The sequence below is a fragment of the Myotis yumanensis genome, unplaced genomic scaffold (assembly GCF_028538775.1).
Source record: "Myotis yumanensis isolate MYYU_CA2020_CCGP unplaced genomic scaffold, mMyoYum1.0.hap1 SCAF_4, whole genome shotgun sequence".
Taxonomy (NCBI): Eukaryota; Metazoa; Chordata; class Mammalia; order Chiroptera; family Vespertilionidae; genus Myotis; species Myotis yumanensis.
The window spans coordinates 105,169,484-105,186,717 of NW_027223755.1; the positions used below are offsets into that span (position 1 = coordinate 105,169,484).

General features: G+C 50.5%; 1 protein-coding gene across 1 annotated transcript; it reads right to left on the reverse strand.

Annotated features, from left to right (window-relative positions):
- Positions 1–5,294: 5,294 nt before the first annotated feature.
- On the reverse strand, positions 5,295–16,244 carry NFATC2IP (nuclear factor of activated T cells 2 interacting protein). Its single transcript, XM_070413476.1, has 8 exons — positions 15,847–16,244; positions 15,132–15,204; positions 11,996–12,116; positions 10,619–10,699; positions 10,348–10,534; positions 8,892–9,036; positions 8,667–8,776; positions 5,295–7,577 (listed from the first exon to the last, which is right to left on the reverse strand). Exons 1-8 carry the CDS (start codon positions 16,237–16,239, stop codon positions 7,419–7,421), a joined length of 1,269 nt encoding a protein of 422 aa, XP_070269577.1. The 5' UTR covers positions 16,240–16,244; the 3' UTR covers positions 5,295–7,418.
- Positions 16,245–17,234: the final 990 nt, after the last annotated feature.

The following is a 17,234-nucleotide window of genomic DNA, read 5'->3' on the forward strand; positions in this document are numbered from 1 at the left end:
CGATGGATCTCTTGATTTAAATTCATTTAAAGTCAGATAAAGAAATATGTCTGTCCTGCCCTAGCTGGTTTGGCTCAATGGATAGAGCGTCGGCCTGTGGACTGAAGGGTCCCAGGTTTGATTCTGGTTTAAGGGCACATGCCTGGGTTGCAGGCTCAATCCCCAGTGGGGGGTGTACAGGAGGCAGCTGACCAATGACTCTCTCTCATCATTGATGTTTCTATCTCTCTACCCCTCTCCCGTCCTCTCTGAAATCAATAAAAATGTTTTTAAAAATAAAGAAATAAGTCTGTACAGTTCTGTTGGTTTAAATGGGGGCCCAACTTCTGCTCTATTTGCTATGGAAATTGTGGTTTTTGAGACATAAGCATATGTTAACGTCTTGAAAAAAAAGTTCACTTATGACAAGTGCCACAAAAATGAAATCTGTCACGTGGGTATTCCAAGGACTGATAACAGGGACACTTGACCGGGTCAGGGAGGTTGAGAGCCTCTTAGGAAATGGTCCTCGGGCTCAGATGTGGGGGAGGGGTGATCATTGACTTCCCAGGGAGAGAAGAGAGAGCCGTCCAGGCGGCTGCAGAGGCCCGGCCACAGAAGGAAGCGTAATGAAGCCCAGGATCTGAGCGGGCAGTGTGAAAAGCAGTGAGAGAGGCCGGAGGGGAGCGACCAGGGTCAGGCTGGGAGGGGCCGAGGCCATGTGAAGGACCTTCTTTACTTTAAAATCGAATTTGCATTTGAGATCACTCTGGCTGCCCTGTAGATGGACAGGAGGGCCAGAGAGGCACAGAGCAGGTGTGAGGAGGCTGTGGCGCTAGGATGGGAAGGAGGGAGAGAAGTGAGCTGCTTTGAGAGTCATCTGGGGAGTTAAGTTGACTTGGTAGTGGAGTGAAAGACGTGTGAAGAGTGAAACTTAGGTTCCTGGCTTATGCAGTGAGGTGAGTGGTAGTGGGATTCTTTGAGACAAGGAGCTTATATTTTACTCAACAAACACCTGCTAGGTAACTCCTGTGCCAGACACTGAGCGTGGATTTTTGAGAACAAGATGAAGTACAGTCATGCATCGCCTAATGAAGGGGGTATATTCTGAGAAACGGATCATTAGGTGATTTCCTCATGGAGACATGCTCGCACAGACGCAGATGGCACAGCCTGCCACCCCCAGGCTGGGTGGTGTAGCTGAACGCTCCTAGGCTACAAACCTGCACAGCATGTTACTGTACTGAATACTGTAGGCAGCTATAGCACAAAGGTAAGTGTCTGTTATCTACACAGACCTAAACACAGGAAAGGTACAGGAAAAATACGTATAAAAGATTGAGACGGTGCACCTATGCAGGCACTTACCATGCATGGAGCCTTTAGGACTGGAGTTTATTTTAGGTGAGTGGATGTGAAGGCCTAGACTACTGTCCACTACTGTGGTCTTGGTTTTGTTTTGTTTTTTTAATATGCTTTTATTGATTTCAGAGAAGAAGGGAGAGAGAGAAACATCAACGATGAGAATCATTGATCGGCTGCCTCCTACACTGGGGATGGAGCCCACAACCCAGGCATGTGCCCTGACTGGGAATCGAACTTTTAATTGTTTAAATTTTTGGACTTTTGGTAATAACTTAGCTTACAATACATTGTACTGCTGTACAAAATTATTTTGATATCCTTATCTTATAAGCTTTTTCTATTTTTTAAACTTTTTTGTTAAAAACGAAGGCAGCCCTAACCGGTTTGGCTCAGCGGATAGAGCATTGGCCTGCGGACTGAGGGGTCCCAGGTTCGATTCCGGTCGGGAGCATGTGCCTTGGTTGCAGGCACATCCCCAGTAGGGGGTGTTCGGGAGGCAGCTGATTGATGTTTCTCTCTCATCGATGTTTCTGACTCTCTGTCCCCTCCCTTCCTCTCTGTGAAAAATCAATAAAATATATATTTAAACAACAAAAAAAAGAAGGCAAACACACACATTGGCCTAAGCCCACACAGGGTTAGGATCCTCAGTACCGCTGTCTCCCACGCCACATCTGTCCGCTGGGAGGTCTCCAGGGGCGACACGGGCATGGAGCCGTCCGTCACCTCCTATAACGATGGCTTCTGCAATACCCGAGTCTCCTCATGGGACTTGTCACTCTTTTAAGAAAGCACTATGGCTTTGGCTTTATTGCAGCTGCAACTGTCACTAAACCAGTGGTTCTCAACCTTCCTAATGCCGTGACCCTTTAATACAGTTCCTCATGTTGTGGTGACCCCCAACCATAAAATTATTTTCATTGCTACTTAATAACTGTAATTTTGCTACTGTTATGAATCGTAATGTAAATATCTGATATGCAGGATGTATTTTCATTGTTACAAATTGAACATAATTAAAGCATAGTGATGAATCACAAAAACAATATGTAATTATATATGTGTTTTCCGATGGTCTTAGGCGATCCCTGTGAAAGGGTCGTTCGACCCCCAAAGGGGTCGTGACCCACAGGTTGAGAACCACTGCAATAGACGATAGGAATTTTTTGGCTCCATTATAATCCTCTGGGAGCACCGCTGTATATGTGGCCCATCCTTTAGTGTCATGAAAAGTGCATGACTGCATTTGTCTTCAAGGATCTGACAGTCTAGGAGGGGAGAGACACAGAGCAGTGGGTGTAAGAGTCTGCTGAGCTATAGCAGCTACAGCTATATACCCGTTCCGGGCTGAAGTGGGACATGAACAAGAACATGGGGGACTCGATAGAAGGAAGGGCCGGGGTGGGGAGGTGGGAGGCATGAAAGGTGTGAGGCTTTAGAAAAAAGGCAAAATAACACCTTGCTACTCAAAGTATGGTCAGCAGGGTTGCAACACCTGGGAGCCTGTTAGAAATGCCGTCTCTCAGGCCCCACCCCAGAACCGCTGAGCCCACATGTGCGTGTTCCAAGCTCCCCAGCTGACGTGCGTGCACATGGAAGTGAGAGAAGTGCTGGCCTCATCAAGAATTCTGAGCCGCGTCAGGCCCACCTGCTTTTACATCTGGCTCGGCGATCAATGGCTGTGTGCTCTGGGGCAGGTTAATTAATCCTTTCACACTTCTGTTTCTCTTCTGTAAAATCGGAATACAGAAGTCCCTCCTTCCTCACGCAGGATACGCTCCCGGAACCCCAGTGGATGCCTGACACCGTGGCCAGTACTGAACCCTACAGATATATTTTCCTGTATGTACATACCTATGAAAGTTTAATTTATAAGTTAGGAAGAGTCAGAGATTAACAACTCACTTGATAGCATCATTTTCTTGTGCCAGATTTAATCTCATGTTGTTTCACATGTGACCTGCCATACAGGGTCATATCCTGGGAGCAATAGGCTCTACCATTCAGCCTGGGCATACAGGTTATGCCACACATGTGGTTAAGTGCACTCTGTGATGCTCACACAAGGAAATCACTTGACGCATTTCTTAGAACATGTTCCTGTCACTAAGGGTCACCTGACTATACTGTAATATGTTAAGTGGCTGTGGTCTCTCTCTCTCAAAATATCTTATTGTACTGGATGCACCCTTCTTGTAATGAAGTGAGATTATACAACGCCTATGTGATGTTAAAGTGAGGTACTCAGAATGGTATGCAATTTAAAACTTATTATTTCTGAAATTTTTATTTTTTAAAATGTCTTATTGATTTTGAAGAGAGAGGAACATTGATGTGAGAGAGGAACATTGGTCAGTTTGCCTCCTGCATGCACCTTGACTAGGGATTGAACCCGCAACACGGGCATGTGCCCTGACCAGGAATCCAACCAGCGACCTTTTGGTGCCTGAGACAACACCCAACCAACTGAGCTACCCTGGTCCGGGCATGACATTTTTCATTTAACATATTCAGACCGAGGTTGACCACAGGTAACTGAAACCTCAAAAAGCAAAACTGCAGATAAGGGGGACATCTGTGATACAAAACCTGTGAGGATGGCTCTGAGGATGAATGAGATTACAAGTGCCAAGCTTGGTGTGTGGCACCGAGTAAGAGCTCACTATGGTTTTGAAGGTTTCTAAGCAGGAGAGTTTTATTTTTAATTTTTTGAATTGACTTTTTTAGGGAGAAGGGAGGTGGAGAGAAACATCAATGCGAGAGTGAAACATTGATTGGCTGCCTCCTGCATGCCCCCTACCAGGTATCCAGCCTGAAACCCAGGCATGTGCCCTGACTGGGAATCAGACGGTGCACGGGAGGACACCCAACCAACTGGGCCACAGGGGCCAGGGCAACAGGAGAGTTTTAGAAAGATCATCTGACAAGTGACCAATCTCTTTGATCAAAAGGATGAATAATCTCTCTCATCATAGAAGAAATGCAAGTTTTTTTTTACTTCTTTCCCACATCCTCACCAGATTAAGTGCTGGGAACCATCAGAGGAAACTGGACCTTCTACCACTTGCTTATGGACTTTGAGGTCCCACCACTTCAGTCAGAAATCGGGCCGCCCTCAAGAGAAACTGGGAGGTGCGATTCCAGTGGCCAGTGACTCTACTCCTGGTACAAGCCTGCGCTCTCACCTGGTTCCCAAAGAGGATCACTGCTGTTAGGTTTGATCGAGCAATTGAATTGATACCCTTCCCCAAGGAACTGGCTTTTTAGGTCATTTCACTATGGACATTCCCTTTGCTGAGACCACATTTCACTTGTGGTGACCACATTCCATTCTCTCCCCTCCGGGTCTGCATAAAGAAGTCTCCGCCCAGAAAAAGCCCGCCAAAAGTCCTTTAAAAGCCGCTGACTCCCAGCACTGGTGCTGGAACCATCCAGGCTGAGCCACCTAGTGTGTGGATAATTGAATGAATTCGGAATCCCTCACCATTCTGGCCTCATTGCGTTCCTCCTTCGGTGACCTGACAACTACAATATTGCCTGCAATAGCAACACCCCAACACCCCGGGGCTAGAGGTGGGTGTGGTTACAAGGGGCAGAAATCCTCCAGTAGCAGCGATCTAAACAAGACAGGAGTTCCCCTTTCCCTTGTAGCCCAGAGGTGCACAGGGCTGGCAAAACGCTGCATGAAGGCTGAGCCTCTCCTTGACCGTCCTTGTGTGGCTTCCACCCTAGGTCACCTCGTGTCAGTTGGGTTGCTCCCCTTCCAGGAAGAAAGCGAAGGGGAGGGCAGGCACTGCCCGCTATGGTCGCACCCTGGAACGGGTGGCCCTCCTCCCCTTGCACCCCAAGAGCCCGAACCAGCACTCGACCGTGCCCAGCTACATGCAGACTGGGCAGTGCTGTCTTCATTCTGAAGTCCCTGTTACCCTGGAAGGAGGAACAGTGGATGTGAGGGGACAAGGAATGTCTTATCACAGACTGTGTGGGGGTCCCATGAGGGCCACAAAGACAGAAATCCTCAAGTACACACAAGTGGAATGTATTCCCATTTATTCTGCTAAGACTGAATATATACTTTTAATGTGTTCAAAGTTATTAGCAGACATAAAAGATCTGGAAAAATGAGAGCTATACTGTATTATATATTATTTAAATGTTATAAAGGTTTCTTTCCTACAATACAAGGTCAAAAGAATGCCACATTCTAACAAAAATATTTTAAGAATGTGATACACTATTGCCAAAATTATACCACATCTAGTGGGAAATTAATGGCTTTATTAGTAGACACTGAGGAACTGGCTCATTATATAATGAAAATAAGACTTGGATCTCATATACAAATGTGAATTTTAAATAGTTTAAAAGTAACGCTCAGTATTTAGCAGCCAGTACAGCCTGGAATCAATCAACGAGCAGAAATGTGTAACCAGGCAGGGCAGACACCAGCCACTGCCGGTGCCAGTGTCACCAGCTGGACTTCAGCCCCCTCCGTGGCCTAAACGTGAAAGGAAGAGCCGGTAAGCTAACAAAAGAAAATGCAAAATATCTTAACTGCTTTTAAATAAGAAATCAAAAAGCAACAAATTACATAACAAAACAGTTCATTCACCTAAATTAAAATTAAAAATGTCTGTTCAGTAAAGGACACTCCTAGGTATATAAACCCAAGTACCATTCTGAGTTATTTTCAACTGCCCAGGAATATAGGAGCAACTCTTGAGAGTAAACAAAGAAATGAACAGAGAAATGAACAGTTTACAGAAAGAGAAATCAGAAAGGCTGACAGGTACATGAAGAAATTTCCCAAATTCCTGGAATGAGATGAATGTACATTAAAACACGGTGCCACTTTATACCCATCAGACTGGCAAAAAGAGAAACTGCGCAATCAAAGTGCCAGTGAGGGAGGGAGAAATGGGGAGCGTCCAGTGGGAGGGTCAGCGACCACCTAAAGAAAACTCTGGTAGACCACAGAGAAATTAACCCGACCCATAGTCCCATCCTGGGTGTCTGTGCCAGAGAACTTTCCACACAGCGTGGAAGGGGACACAACAGGATATTCATCACGGCTTTGTCTATGAGCCAAGGGGTTGCAGGTACCTAGAGATGGAGTCACCGAGGGGTCCACCAGTGAACGCGTAAGGGACACCCGGCTGACGCCCACTGTGGAATTCGCAGAGCAGTTCAAAGCAACGAGGTCCATGTAAAACAAGCAACACGTGTTGAGTGAGAAAAGGAGCCGCACAGATCACAGCACACCACGTACATAAGGATATTCACATGTACAGCACTGCGTTTTACAAGGATACATTCATATGCAGACATGTAATCACATCCTAGAGTGGATGCGTATGGGAGAGGGTGGCGTGAAGGGGAGAGAAGCCATGAAACCAGAGCTTTGCATGAGATTCTTGCATGGCTAGGACCCGAGATCCAAAAGGCCTCCTGTGCTCAGCTATGCCCTCAACAATGTGCACCTCAGGACGGGCTCTACAGGCCCTGGGTGAGCTGGACTCCAAGGCCGAGAACCTTCGAGATCCTTCAAGAGTAGCTCCGTCTGCCTGCGCAGAAGCTCCTGCCTGCGTGGGCTCGATCATTTCTTTTCCCGCGTCCGTGCCTCAAGCAAACCTCACCACCTACCTCCAAATGACACTACGGCCACGGCTGTCCTAGATGTGGCGTCAATCCCAGGGCTGGAATCCCATTCTCAACCCTCATTTATTTCCTTCCACTCCCTCTTCAAACATGAGCAGTTCAGTGAAGGAAAGGGTGATGGTGGAAGTGAAAAGGTGGGGGTAGGGAATGTTCCAGGGGGTCGCAGAGCTCAGCACACCATGTGAATGGAGCCACCGTTCACCCCGGGCAGCAATGACAAACACAACTAACCAGGGCACTAACAGTTTGAAGCTAAAGTGAGCGGGAGAGGGTCAAATACCATGCCTCGGTTTTGCTTCAGCTTAAAGGTAAGTTCTACCTCAGCTTCGGCTAGCCCTTCACGGCCAAAGGGGACAGATGTTCTCCAAGTTCAGTAGTGGGGGTCCCATGAGGGTCTCCCAACAGGGAGTGGGGTTTCAGCCCCAGACTTCAATGAGGTCCCCGGATTCCATGCCCAGATCAGCCGGCAGCTCCTTGCCCGAAAGCTTTGTCCCATCAAAGAAGAAGGAGAGCTTGTGGCCGGAGAGTCCCATGGCCTCCTCGTAGTGGGACATGAGGGTCTTGAGGGGAGAATCCTGGATAGACAGGAAAAGCTGATGTAAATGAAAGGCGCTGGGAAGAACTCAGAGGGACAGAGGACCTGGGACAGGAAGGACAAGGGGACAAGTCAAGTCCTGCCTTTGGAGGGGAGGGCGAGTGGACAAAGAAGCCAGGAGAGTTGGTTCCTCTCTAGGGAACCAGCCCACAGAGCCCACAGCTTAGGGCGGAGGCGCAGCGTCAGGCAATGACTCCAGAGTGAGAGCGATCGCCTGGAGGCAGGCTCTCCCACTTGACTGGATGTGTCCTTAGGCAAGTGGTACAGTTTGAACTGTGTCCCCTCCAAAAAGATACCTGTGGTCCTACCCCCTGGTAGGTGTGAATGCGACCTTACTTGGAAGTAGGGCCTTCGCAGATGTAACCAAGTTAAGATGAGGTCATACTGATTAGGGTGGGCTAATGCAACATGACCGGTGTCCTTGTAAGAAGAGAAAACAGACATCCAGGGAGAAGCCATGTGACAACAGAGGCAGAGAGCAGTGAGGCAGGGGCAAGTCTAGGAACACCAGGTCAACTGGAAGAGGCAGGAGGATCCTACGCAGTCTCAGGGGGCGTAACCCTGCTGGCGCCTCCTACCTTCCGATTTCTACCCCCCAGAACTGTGACAGAATGCATTCTGTTGTTCTAAGCCTCTCAGTTTGTGGTGGGTTGTTACGGCAACCCTAGGACACTAAAGAGCAAGTCACCCACCTCCCTAGACCTCAATTCCCTTATTTGTTCAATGACAGTAACTACTTTCCCATAAGATGGTTGTGAAATTCAGCGCCCTCAACATCACTTACAAGTGTGGCCTTCAATTGCTATTTTGATGGGCTTTAGTGGTTACTGTCCAAAGGTCCTTTCCATTTTAACTGGAAGGAGACAGGAGACTAGAGCAGAGGTTCCCAGCAGAAGGGGCGGGAAGTTGAATGATGGGCTTTCCCCACCATCCAGGAGGCACGGGAACCCAACACCAGGGAGGGCAGTGTCTCCAGAAAATCAGGCCGAGAAGGAACCCATCCTCAGTTAACCGACGAGAGAGGAGGCAGAGGAAGGTGAGGGCGCGGAGAGCCATCTCTCCCACTCACTCGGGACAGCGAGACTTGCAGCGTCTGGTGCTTCTCCTTCCCCTGCACGCGCAGCTGGAGCAGGTGGGAGGCCTCTGCCGCCTCGGGGGAGCTCGCCAGCACCACACAGTCTGTGGAGGCAGGACCAGGGCGCTGGGGTTGGAAGCCAGCCCCCCACCCGGCCTTTCCTTTCATCCCCTCCCTGTAGCAAAAGCCTCAAGGCCCACCTCCCTGCCCTCCTCTCACCAATGATGTCAGCCACTCCAAGCTTTAGGGTCCGGGGGGTGGCGGTGGGGGACAGCTCTGTCTCTCCAAAGAGCAAGAGGATCCTGCTTGGGGACACCCCGAGATGGGTGGCCATGTGGTCCACCACACTCTGTAGGGGCTCCGACTGGGGAAGGAGAGAAGAACAAGGAGGCCTTCCTGCCTTGAAGTCCCCATCACCGCCCCCAACACAAGTTTGTGGCCTTTGCTACTCGAGCGCCTCAGCTGGGAGTTTCGTCATATTTACCTGGGAAAATACAGAATAAAATCATGTCAATAGGGGTCGGGCAAGTAACACGAAGAAGTGAAGCAACCGTGGGTTAGGAGGAAAAGGGGAGGGCGGGGATTGCAGCCACGTGGAGCTCACATGCCCCATCTAAGCAGGCCAGCGAGGCCTGGCGAGGGTGGCTCAGTTGGCTGGGTGTTGTCCCACGCACCAAACGGTTGCTGGTTTGATTTCCCCGTCAGGCACATGTCTGGGTTTCAGGCTCAACCCCGGTAGGTGGCGTGCAGGAGGCGGCTGATGTCGCCCGTGACTATGTCTTCCTACTTAAGAGAAGCCAGACATCCGGACCTTTGCGTGCAATCACCTACCCAAAGGCTGGCACCCAATCCTGCTTTTTGTTTGTGCATTTGTTGTGTTAATCCTCACCCAAGAACATTTTTCCATTGATTTTTAGAGAGAGGAAGGGAGGGGGAGAGACAGAGAGAGAAACATCGATGTCAGAGAGACACATGGACGGGTTGCCTCCTGCACATGCCCCAACGGGGTCGGGAATCGAGCCTCCAACCCAGGTGCGTGCCCTTGATCGGAATGGAACCAGCAACCCTAAGTCCAAGGGCCAACGCTCTACCCACTGAGCCAAACTGGGTAGGGCTTTTCTGTTGTTGTTGTAAACTCCTATGCTTTAAAGGCGCTCTGCAGGGTGAAAAAGGAAGATGCCCTGTTGACAAGGCCATGGCTGCCAGTTTGCAAGCTCTGGCTTAGCTGCTTGCCAATGCATGGTTATGGCTCCTTGCTGTTATCATTCTTATTTTTGGATGGAGTCATCCTTACAGTCTTCACTGGGAAGGTGGGGGAGCTGAGCACCACTGAGAATCTGCGTGTCTACTGTAGCGAGAGCATTAGTAAGAGAAGAGCGCGGGGTCTGAGGGAAGGAAGGAGGGAAGGAGACATCCTAGGAGGGGGCTGCCAAGTAAAGCTCCTTAGGATGCTTAGCCTCAAGGCTCCTTCCATCCCTTTTCCTTACTCCTTCTCGAAAAATGGGTGGAAATTTTGCCAGAAAAGGGAGGAAAATAAAAGACAATCCGGACCAAGGGAATAGTGAGCACAAAGGCATGGAGCCTGAAAGTGCGGGATGGGCAAAGAAACACAGTGTCCCCTGCCTGACCACGGCCTCTCCTGGGACCTGCCCCCACAGGCCCTTCACGCACTTACCATTGTGACGGGCAATCTGATCAGGTCAGCACGGCACCGGACTTTGAGCTGGAAGCGTCGAGGGCTCCTCGGGAGAATGGGTCCCTCCAAAAGGATCACCTCATCATCCTGGCTCAGGTGGTCCTGGCCCTGACGCTGCTTGGGACTCAGGCAGGAACGAAGGTCCTGGAGGCGCTTGTTCACCTCCCTGCGGGGGGAAAGGACTTCGGGTCAGCTGGGTGGGCCGCCCCACACTGACCCTCTCCACAAGCCCGGCCTCCTGCCCCGGCACCTTAACTTCTGGAGAGCTCGGGTATGTTTTCTGCTCTTGGTCCTTGGCAGGGGCGAGGGCAAAGGAGAGGTGTCCCGAGACCTGCAGAGAGAAGAGAAAGGCAAGATGGAGGAAGAGAGACCCCCGTCTCACACCTCTCCTCGTGGGCTACGGACGCCTGCAAACAGAGGGGGGTTAGAGAATCAAGAGGGAACACCTTCCATAGCGTCCACCTTGTTGAAGACAAAGAGGGAAAAGGACAGGAAGACCCGAGTATCATTTTTATACAGAAGAAAATGCCTCTTTCCCCCCCCCTAATCTTCACCCGGGATATGTTTGACTTTAGAGGAAGGTGGTAGGTGGGGCCAGGGGTAGGTGGGGGGTAAGGGGGAGACATTGATCAGTAGCCTCCCGTTCGCACCCCGACTGGGGACCAAACCCGCAGCCTGGGCCTGGGCCCTGACTGGAATGGAACCGCGATCTGTCGGGGTATGAGATGACGCTCCAAACAAGCCACACCGGCCAGGGCGACAATGCCCAACTCTTACGGTAAGTCACTTCCGAGCACTTACTCTATGCCAGTGTTAACTTTTCTTTTTTTAAAAATATATTTTATTAATTTTTTACAGAGAGGAAGGGAGAGGGATAGAGAGTTAGAAACATCCACGAGAGAGAAACATCCATCAGCCGCCTCCTGCACACCCCGTACTGGGGATGGTTCCGCAACCAAGGTACATGCCCTTGACCGGAATCGAACCTGGGACCCTTCAGTCCACATGCCGACGCTCTAGCCACTGAACCAAACTGGTCAGGGCTAACTTTTCTTATTAATATGTTTTTATTGATTTTAGAGAGAGAGGGAGAGGAGAGGGAAAAACGTCAATGAGAGAGAGCCACTGATCAGCTGCCTTTTGCACGCCCCCTACTGGGGATCGAGCCTACAGCCCAGACATGTGCCTTGACCAGGAATCGAACCTGTGACTTCTTGGCGCATGGGATGATGCCCAGCTAACTAAGCCAACCAGCCAGGGCGCCAAGTATTAATCTACTAACAAATTCTGACGGGTACCAGTGTTCTCCCCATTTTACAGAAGAGGACAGTGCAGCAAGCAGTGAGGGGACGGGGAAGAGGCAGCTGGCTGGATGTGAACCACAGGCCACACCCTTCACCCCTGCGTTACCACCATCGCAGACACAAAGGAAAAACACTCCACTCCTGTAGGCGGCCATCTCTCGTGTGGCCCACCTCTCCCCCCAAGAGCTTCATTCCTCGCCTGAACCTCAAGATTCCTTCCATCCCTCTCCTTACCCTTCAGGAGCCACCCGAGGGTCCTGCTTGCCTCAGCTCCCCCTCCCTCCCCTCCCGCTCCTGAGGCCTCAGTGCCCAGCCTCACTCACAGAGACACCGTCCTTTTCTCCCTTTCTTCTTCAGCCTTGCTCCTCAGCTTCTTCTTCCAGGGCGAATCTGGGCCTGAGAGATCCTCAGCATGGAGACTGCTGGAGTCCGCCATGTCCGCCTCTGGGGACAGAGGAGAGAAGATGAAGCGTTAGCCAAGAGAGGGCAGCAAGAGGCCAAGGAGAGGAGATGCGAGTCAGGGGCTTCAGGAAGTCCTCAGGAAGGAGCAGACGCGAGCCCCCACAGGACTCCATCACAAGCCTGTGGAAGTGCTCGGGGGCGTGAGGCAAAAAGGAAACGCTTCACCCAGAGAAAAGCACGAGCTGGAGTCTGAAAGATCAGAGCAGGAGTGTGTGGATGCGACACGAGGCGTGAGACACTGTGGCAAGTGTGGACTCCCGATAATGGCCGCTGCACTGCAGCAGTGGTCTCACCCTTTTGATCACATGTGCCCCGCAAATAAGAAACACCAGGCTCACAACCCAGAAGGTATGTGTTTAATACTGCTATTATACTAAATACTGAGTGTAATACTATTAGTACACATGTACATACTAGTACAGCGGTTCTCAACCTGTGGGTCGCGAACGACTCTTTCACAGGGGTCGCCTAAATACATCCTGCATATCAGATATTTACATTACGATTCATAACAGTAGCAACATTACAGTTATGAAGTAGCAATGAAAATAATTTTATGGTTGGGGGTCACCACAAGATGAGGAACTGTATGAAAGGGTCGCGGCATTAGGAAGGTTGAGAACCACTATACTAGTATGTACAGTGGGGCCTTGACTTACGAGTGTCCCGACTAACGAGTTTTTCGAGATACGAGCCGTCTCTCGGCCGATTTTTTGCTTTGAGTTGCGAGCTAAAATTCGGGTTACGAGCCAGCTTCAGAAACCCCACCGCTAGTTGGCGCAGCGAACATCACAGTGAACACATCAGCCCAGCATCACGTGTCTCACTCGTTCACTTTATGATTTGACATATGAGTAATTTGAGTTACGAGCTCCGTCACGGAACGAATTAAACTCGTTAGTCAAGGCCCCACTGTAATATTGTAACACATACATTAAAATAGATGTTGTCAAAGTATATTTTAGAAACGTTTCCATTTTCTTCCTGCACTCAATTTGGTGGGCAGAGAGACTATGTGAGTAGGGCATTGAGGGGAATGAGGTAAAGAAAAAAGGGGTATAGACCCTCTAGGCCAATGGTTCTCAACCTTCCTAATGCTGCGACCCTTTAATACAGTTCCTCATGTTGTGGTGACCCCCAACCATAAAATTATTTTCGTTGCTACTTCATAACTGTAATTTTGTTACTGTTATGAATCGTAATGTAATTATATATGTGTTTTCCAATCTTAGGCAACCCCTGTGAAAGGGTCGTTCGACCCCCAAAGGGGTCACGACCCACAGGTTGAGAACCGCTGCTCTAGGCCCATGTTTCTCAAATGTTATCCATGTGAGTGTCATCACATTTTGCCATATCTCTGCACTGTTATTTTAGTAACTTTCTTTAAATCACTTAATTCCTTGTAAAAGTACAGTAGGTATTTTTCCCTTTTTTATTGAGGTATAATTGACATATAACATTTATTAGTTTAGGACGTAGAGCATAATTCAATATTTGTATGAGTTGTGAAATGATCAGAAACCAGGTATTATTCTAGAACAGCCGTGGGCAAACTATGGCCCGCGGGCCGGATCCGGCCCGTTTGAAATGAATAAAACTAAAAAAAAAAAGACCGTACCCTTTTATGTAATGATGTTTACTCTGAATTTATATTAGTTCACACAAACACTCCATCCATGCTTTTGTTCCAGCCCTCCGGTCCAGTTTAAGAACCCATTGTGGCCCTCGAGTCAAAAAGTTTGCCCACCCCAGTTCTAGAATGTCGCTCTTTTCTACTTGCTTGCCACCAATAGAAGGCCGTCATTAACCATAAAGATTAATACTCTGAAAGATGAATACTTTGTCAATGATGACAAATCCTAGACCAGTGGTTCTCAATCGGAGGCAATTTTGCCTCCCAGAGGATATGTGGCAGTAGCTGGAGAATATTTGGTTGCCACAATGCAAGGGGGACGGGTTCAGGCTACGACACCGGTATCTAGTGGGTAGGAGATCAGATTGCTGCTAAACACCCTACAATGCACAGAACAGCCCCACAGCAAAGATCTATGCAGCCCAATGTCAGCAGTGCTGCTGTTAAGAAACCTTGTCCTGGCTAAATATGGCAGCTGCCAGCCGCCTGAGATTCTGCATCTGACAAGCTCTCAGGAGATGGCCAACGTTCTCGGGCCCACATTGTGAGGAGCAAGGAAGAAGGTACGTTTATGCAGCACTTCGACATGCCAGTCACGGTCCTGAACTGTACCTGTAGCCCGAGAGAGGGACTCCGATATGTTCTCTTTAGTTAATTCTCACCAGCATCCTCTGACACAGGCCCACCATTATCCCCATTTTCCTGAGGAGGAAATTAAAGCTTTGAGAGATGAACTTGCCCAAGGTCACTCAGCTAATGAGTAGAGCTGGGATTCAAACCCAGACAAAAAAAATAATAATAATAATAATGACAAACCCAGACCAGCTAGTCCCTAAATCAGCTCTTCACCCTACCCTACTCCCTCACCGTATAGAAGTCATGGTCCTAGATCTGAAATTGCCCACTGGATCGCTCCCTTATTAACCGTGGTTCCTAGTCATTGCCCTTGAATGGGTTGCAAAAATTGCATCCCTGGGGGAGGACGAAGGCTGGGCGCCCTGATAAGACTCCAAGAACATCCTGCAAGCTCCAGAGTGTTCCCAGGAACTTTCTGCAGAGGCAACAAGGTTACAGATTCTCAACACCTCCCCTGCCCTTGTCCCCAAGACTGCAGAACTGACTCTCCAGGGATGGCGCCTGGAAATCAGCACAGCACACTCCTGTCCCTACTGGAGCTGGAAGAAGTGTGGTCTGACAGCACTTGCTGTGCCTTCTGATGAGCACGTCAGCTCCTTCCCTACCAGAGCATTTTTCTGGCTGGGATGCAGGAGCCACCTCTCCCACTCCGTCCCTGAGCCTCAGGCACCCCAGCGGGCAGGGATGTAAACTCCCGCGGGCTTCTCTCCCCCAGAGCCCTTCCTCACCTTCCTCAGCCCCCGGGGGGCAGAGTTTCAGGAGGGGCAGGTGATCTGGGAGGAGCTGGAGGCTGCTCTTCACCTGCAAAGACAAACGTGGGTCAGCCCCAAGTCCTCCCTGCACTGACAGGGGAAGGGGTGACTCTCCCCTCACACCCAGGCCTCCCTGGGCTCCCAGTTCTCCCCAAGGACGCAGCCTTCTCCGGGCCTCGGGCTTTCCCGGGAGCCACATGGGAGCGTCCGGACTCCCGCACGTCCTTTCCTGGGCCGCTGAGGATGCAGGTTCAGTGCGACCTGTGTACTAGGCTGCCAGCCATCCGCTATCTTAGACTCCTAGGGGGCCCCCGCCCCCGCCCCCAGCTCATCGACCAGCCGGGGACCCCAGGCTCCTGGAGCCCCCAGTTCGCTCTGAACCGTTATAACCCCCAGCCCCCCGGATCCTTAGCAATGGGCTCCAACCTCAAAATCGAACATGCCCCAAAGTCCAGTCCCAGACCCTCCTCCGGGATGCCAGCCCCATCGCCTCTCTCTGCCCGCGACGGGAACCGCAAGCTCCCTGCACACCTCAAACCCCTTCATCTCCCCAGTCTGCAGACACCCCAGGAACCCTGCATCGCTCCGCCTGCAAGGCCCTGCTTGGGCCAGTCCCCCAAGAACACCCCCAAACCTACCCTCAGTACTCAAACCCAGCCCTCCCGCGCCAGCCCCCCGGAACCGGCTCCACCTTCTCCGAGTACACCGGAACCGCCGGTGCCTCCCCCGGGTCCAGCAGCAGCCGCCGCCGCCGCCTGAACACGGTCGGAGGGGCTCCAGCCGGCCGTGCGTCCGCCCCTTCGCTGTCACTGTCGCTGTCGCTGTCGTCCCGGCTGTCGGGGGGCGCGGCCGGCCCGGGGGACTCCGGGAGCGGGGCTTCGACCGGGTCCGCTGAGCCGCGCGCCGTTGAAACCTCCAAGATTTCCTCATCGCTGTCGCTGACCAAGTCCACAAGCACCGACTCCACGGAGCGCCGGGCTGGACTCCGCTGGGCGCCAGGTCGCCGGCCCCGCGGCCCCCGAGTTCCTCGGCCAACACCGCCGCCTCGGGAGCGCCGGCCCCGTTTCCTCACCGGCTCCGCCATGCCACTGACCCCGCCGCTAAAGTCGCCCTAGGTTATTCGCCCGGCCCCCTCCCGCGACTTCCGCCATTCATTGGCTGAACCGCCTGCTAGTCATCACTCCTCCCCGCCCACACTCTCTGGATCCGCCCCCCTGCCCTTTCAGTGGTCCCTTCACCCGTCCATCACGCATCCACCACTGAAACCAAGGCGCCAAAGATTCCAATGAGCCTCGAGGTAATTAGTGTAGGTTTCAATTCCACCGGGATCACCCATTGGCTGGGCTGCCTCTCTTTCAGACCAGCCTTCCCTCAGTCCCGCCCATTAAAGACTTCCTTTTTCCAGTTTGGTGGAGCCAAGCCTCCTGGGAATTGTAGTCTTCACGCACTATACCAGTGGGGAATATCCCCTTGGTATAAGACTGGGGAAATAATTTGGTCTGGCCCTGCCAAGGCATTAGAAGTGAGTTAATTAAATGATCAAGTATATCAAGCTAGTTTTTAGATTGTTAATTTTGTATGGCCCTGGAATGATGTTATAAATATCCAAATGGACTTTGTCAGAAAAAAAGGTTCAGTGTAATTAGGGGAGAGAAGCATTTTAAATATTTTTATTTTTATTTTTATTTATTGATTTTAGAGAGAAAGGGGGGAGAGAAAGAAACATCAATTTGTTGTTCCACTTATTTATGCATTCACTGGTTGATTCTTTTTAAAAAATTTTCATGTGGGTTTTTAAAAAAATGTTTTTCTTGATTTCAGAACGAGGAAGGGAGAGGGAGAAATAGAAACATCCAAGAAAGAGAAACATCTATTGGCTGCCTCCTGCACTTGGGATTGAGCCTGCAAGCCGGGCATGTGCCCCGACCAGGAATTAAACCTGCAGTCTTGGCGTATCAGGACACAGCTCTAACCAACTGAGCTATCAAGCCAGAGCCTAGGGGAGTATTTGAGATCTTGCTCCCCCAGCATACCTAGTATGTGGTCAGTCTGGCTCAGATAAACTCATAAAAATTCTCT

Coding starts and splice junctions, on each gene's coding strand:
- NFATC2IP (XM_070413476.1), bottom strand. CDS start 16,239: ATGGCGGAGCCGGTGAGGAAACGGGGCCGGCGCTCCCGAGGCGGCGGT. Junction 10,700..11,995: donor GAGAAAAGGACGGTGTCTCT/GTGAGTGAGGCT, acceptor TTCTCTCTGCAG/GTCTCGGGACACCTCTCCTT. Junction 10,535..10,618: donor CGAGCTCTCCAGAAGTTAAG/GTGCCGGGGCAG, acceptor TTCCCCCCGCAG/GGAGGTGAACAAGCGCCTCC.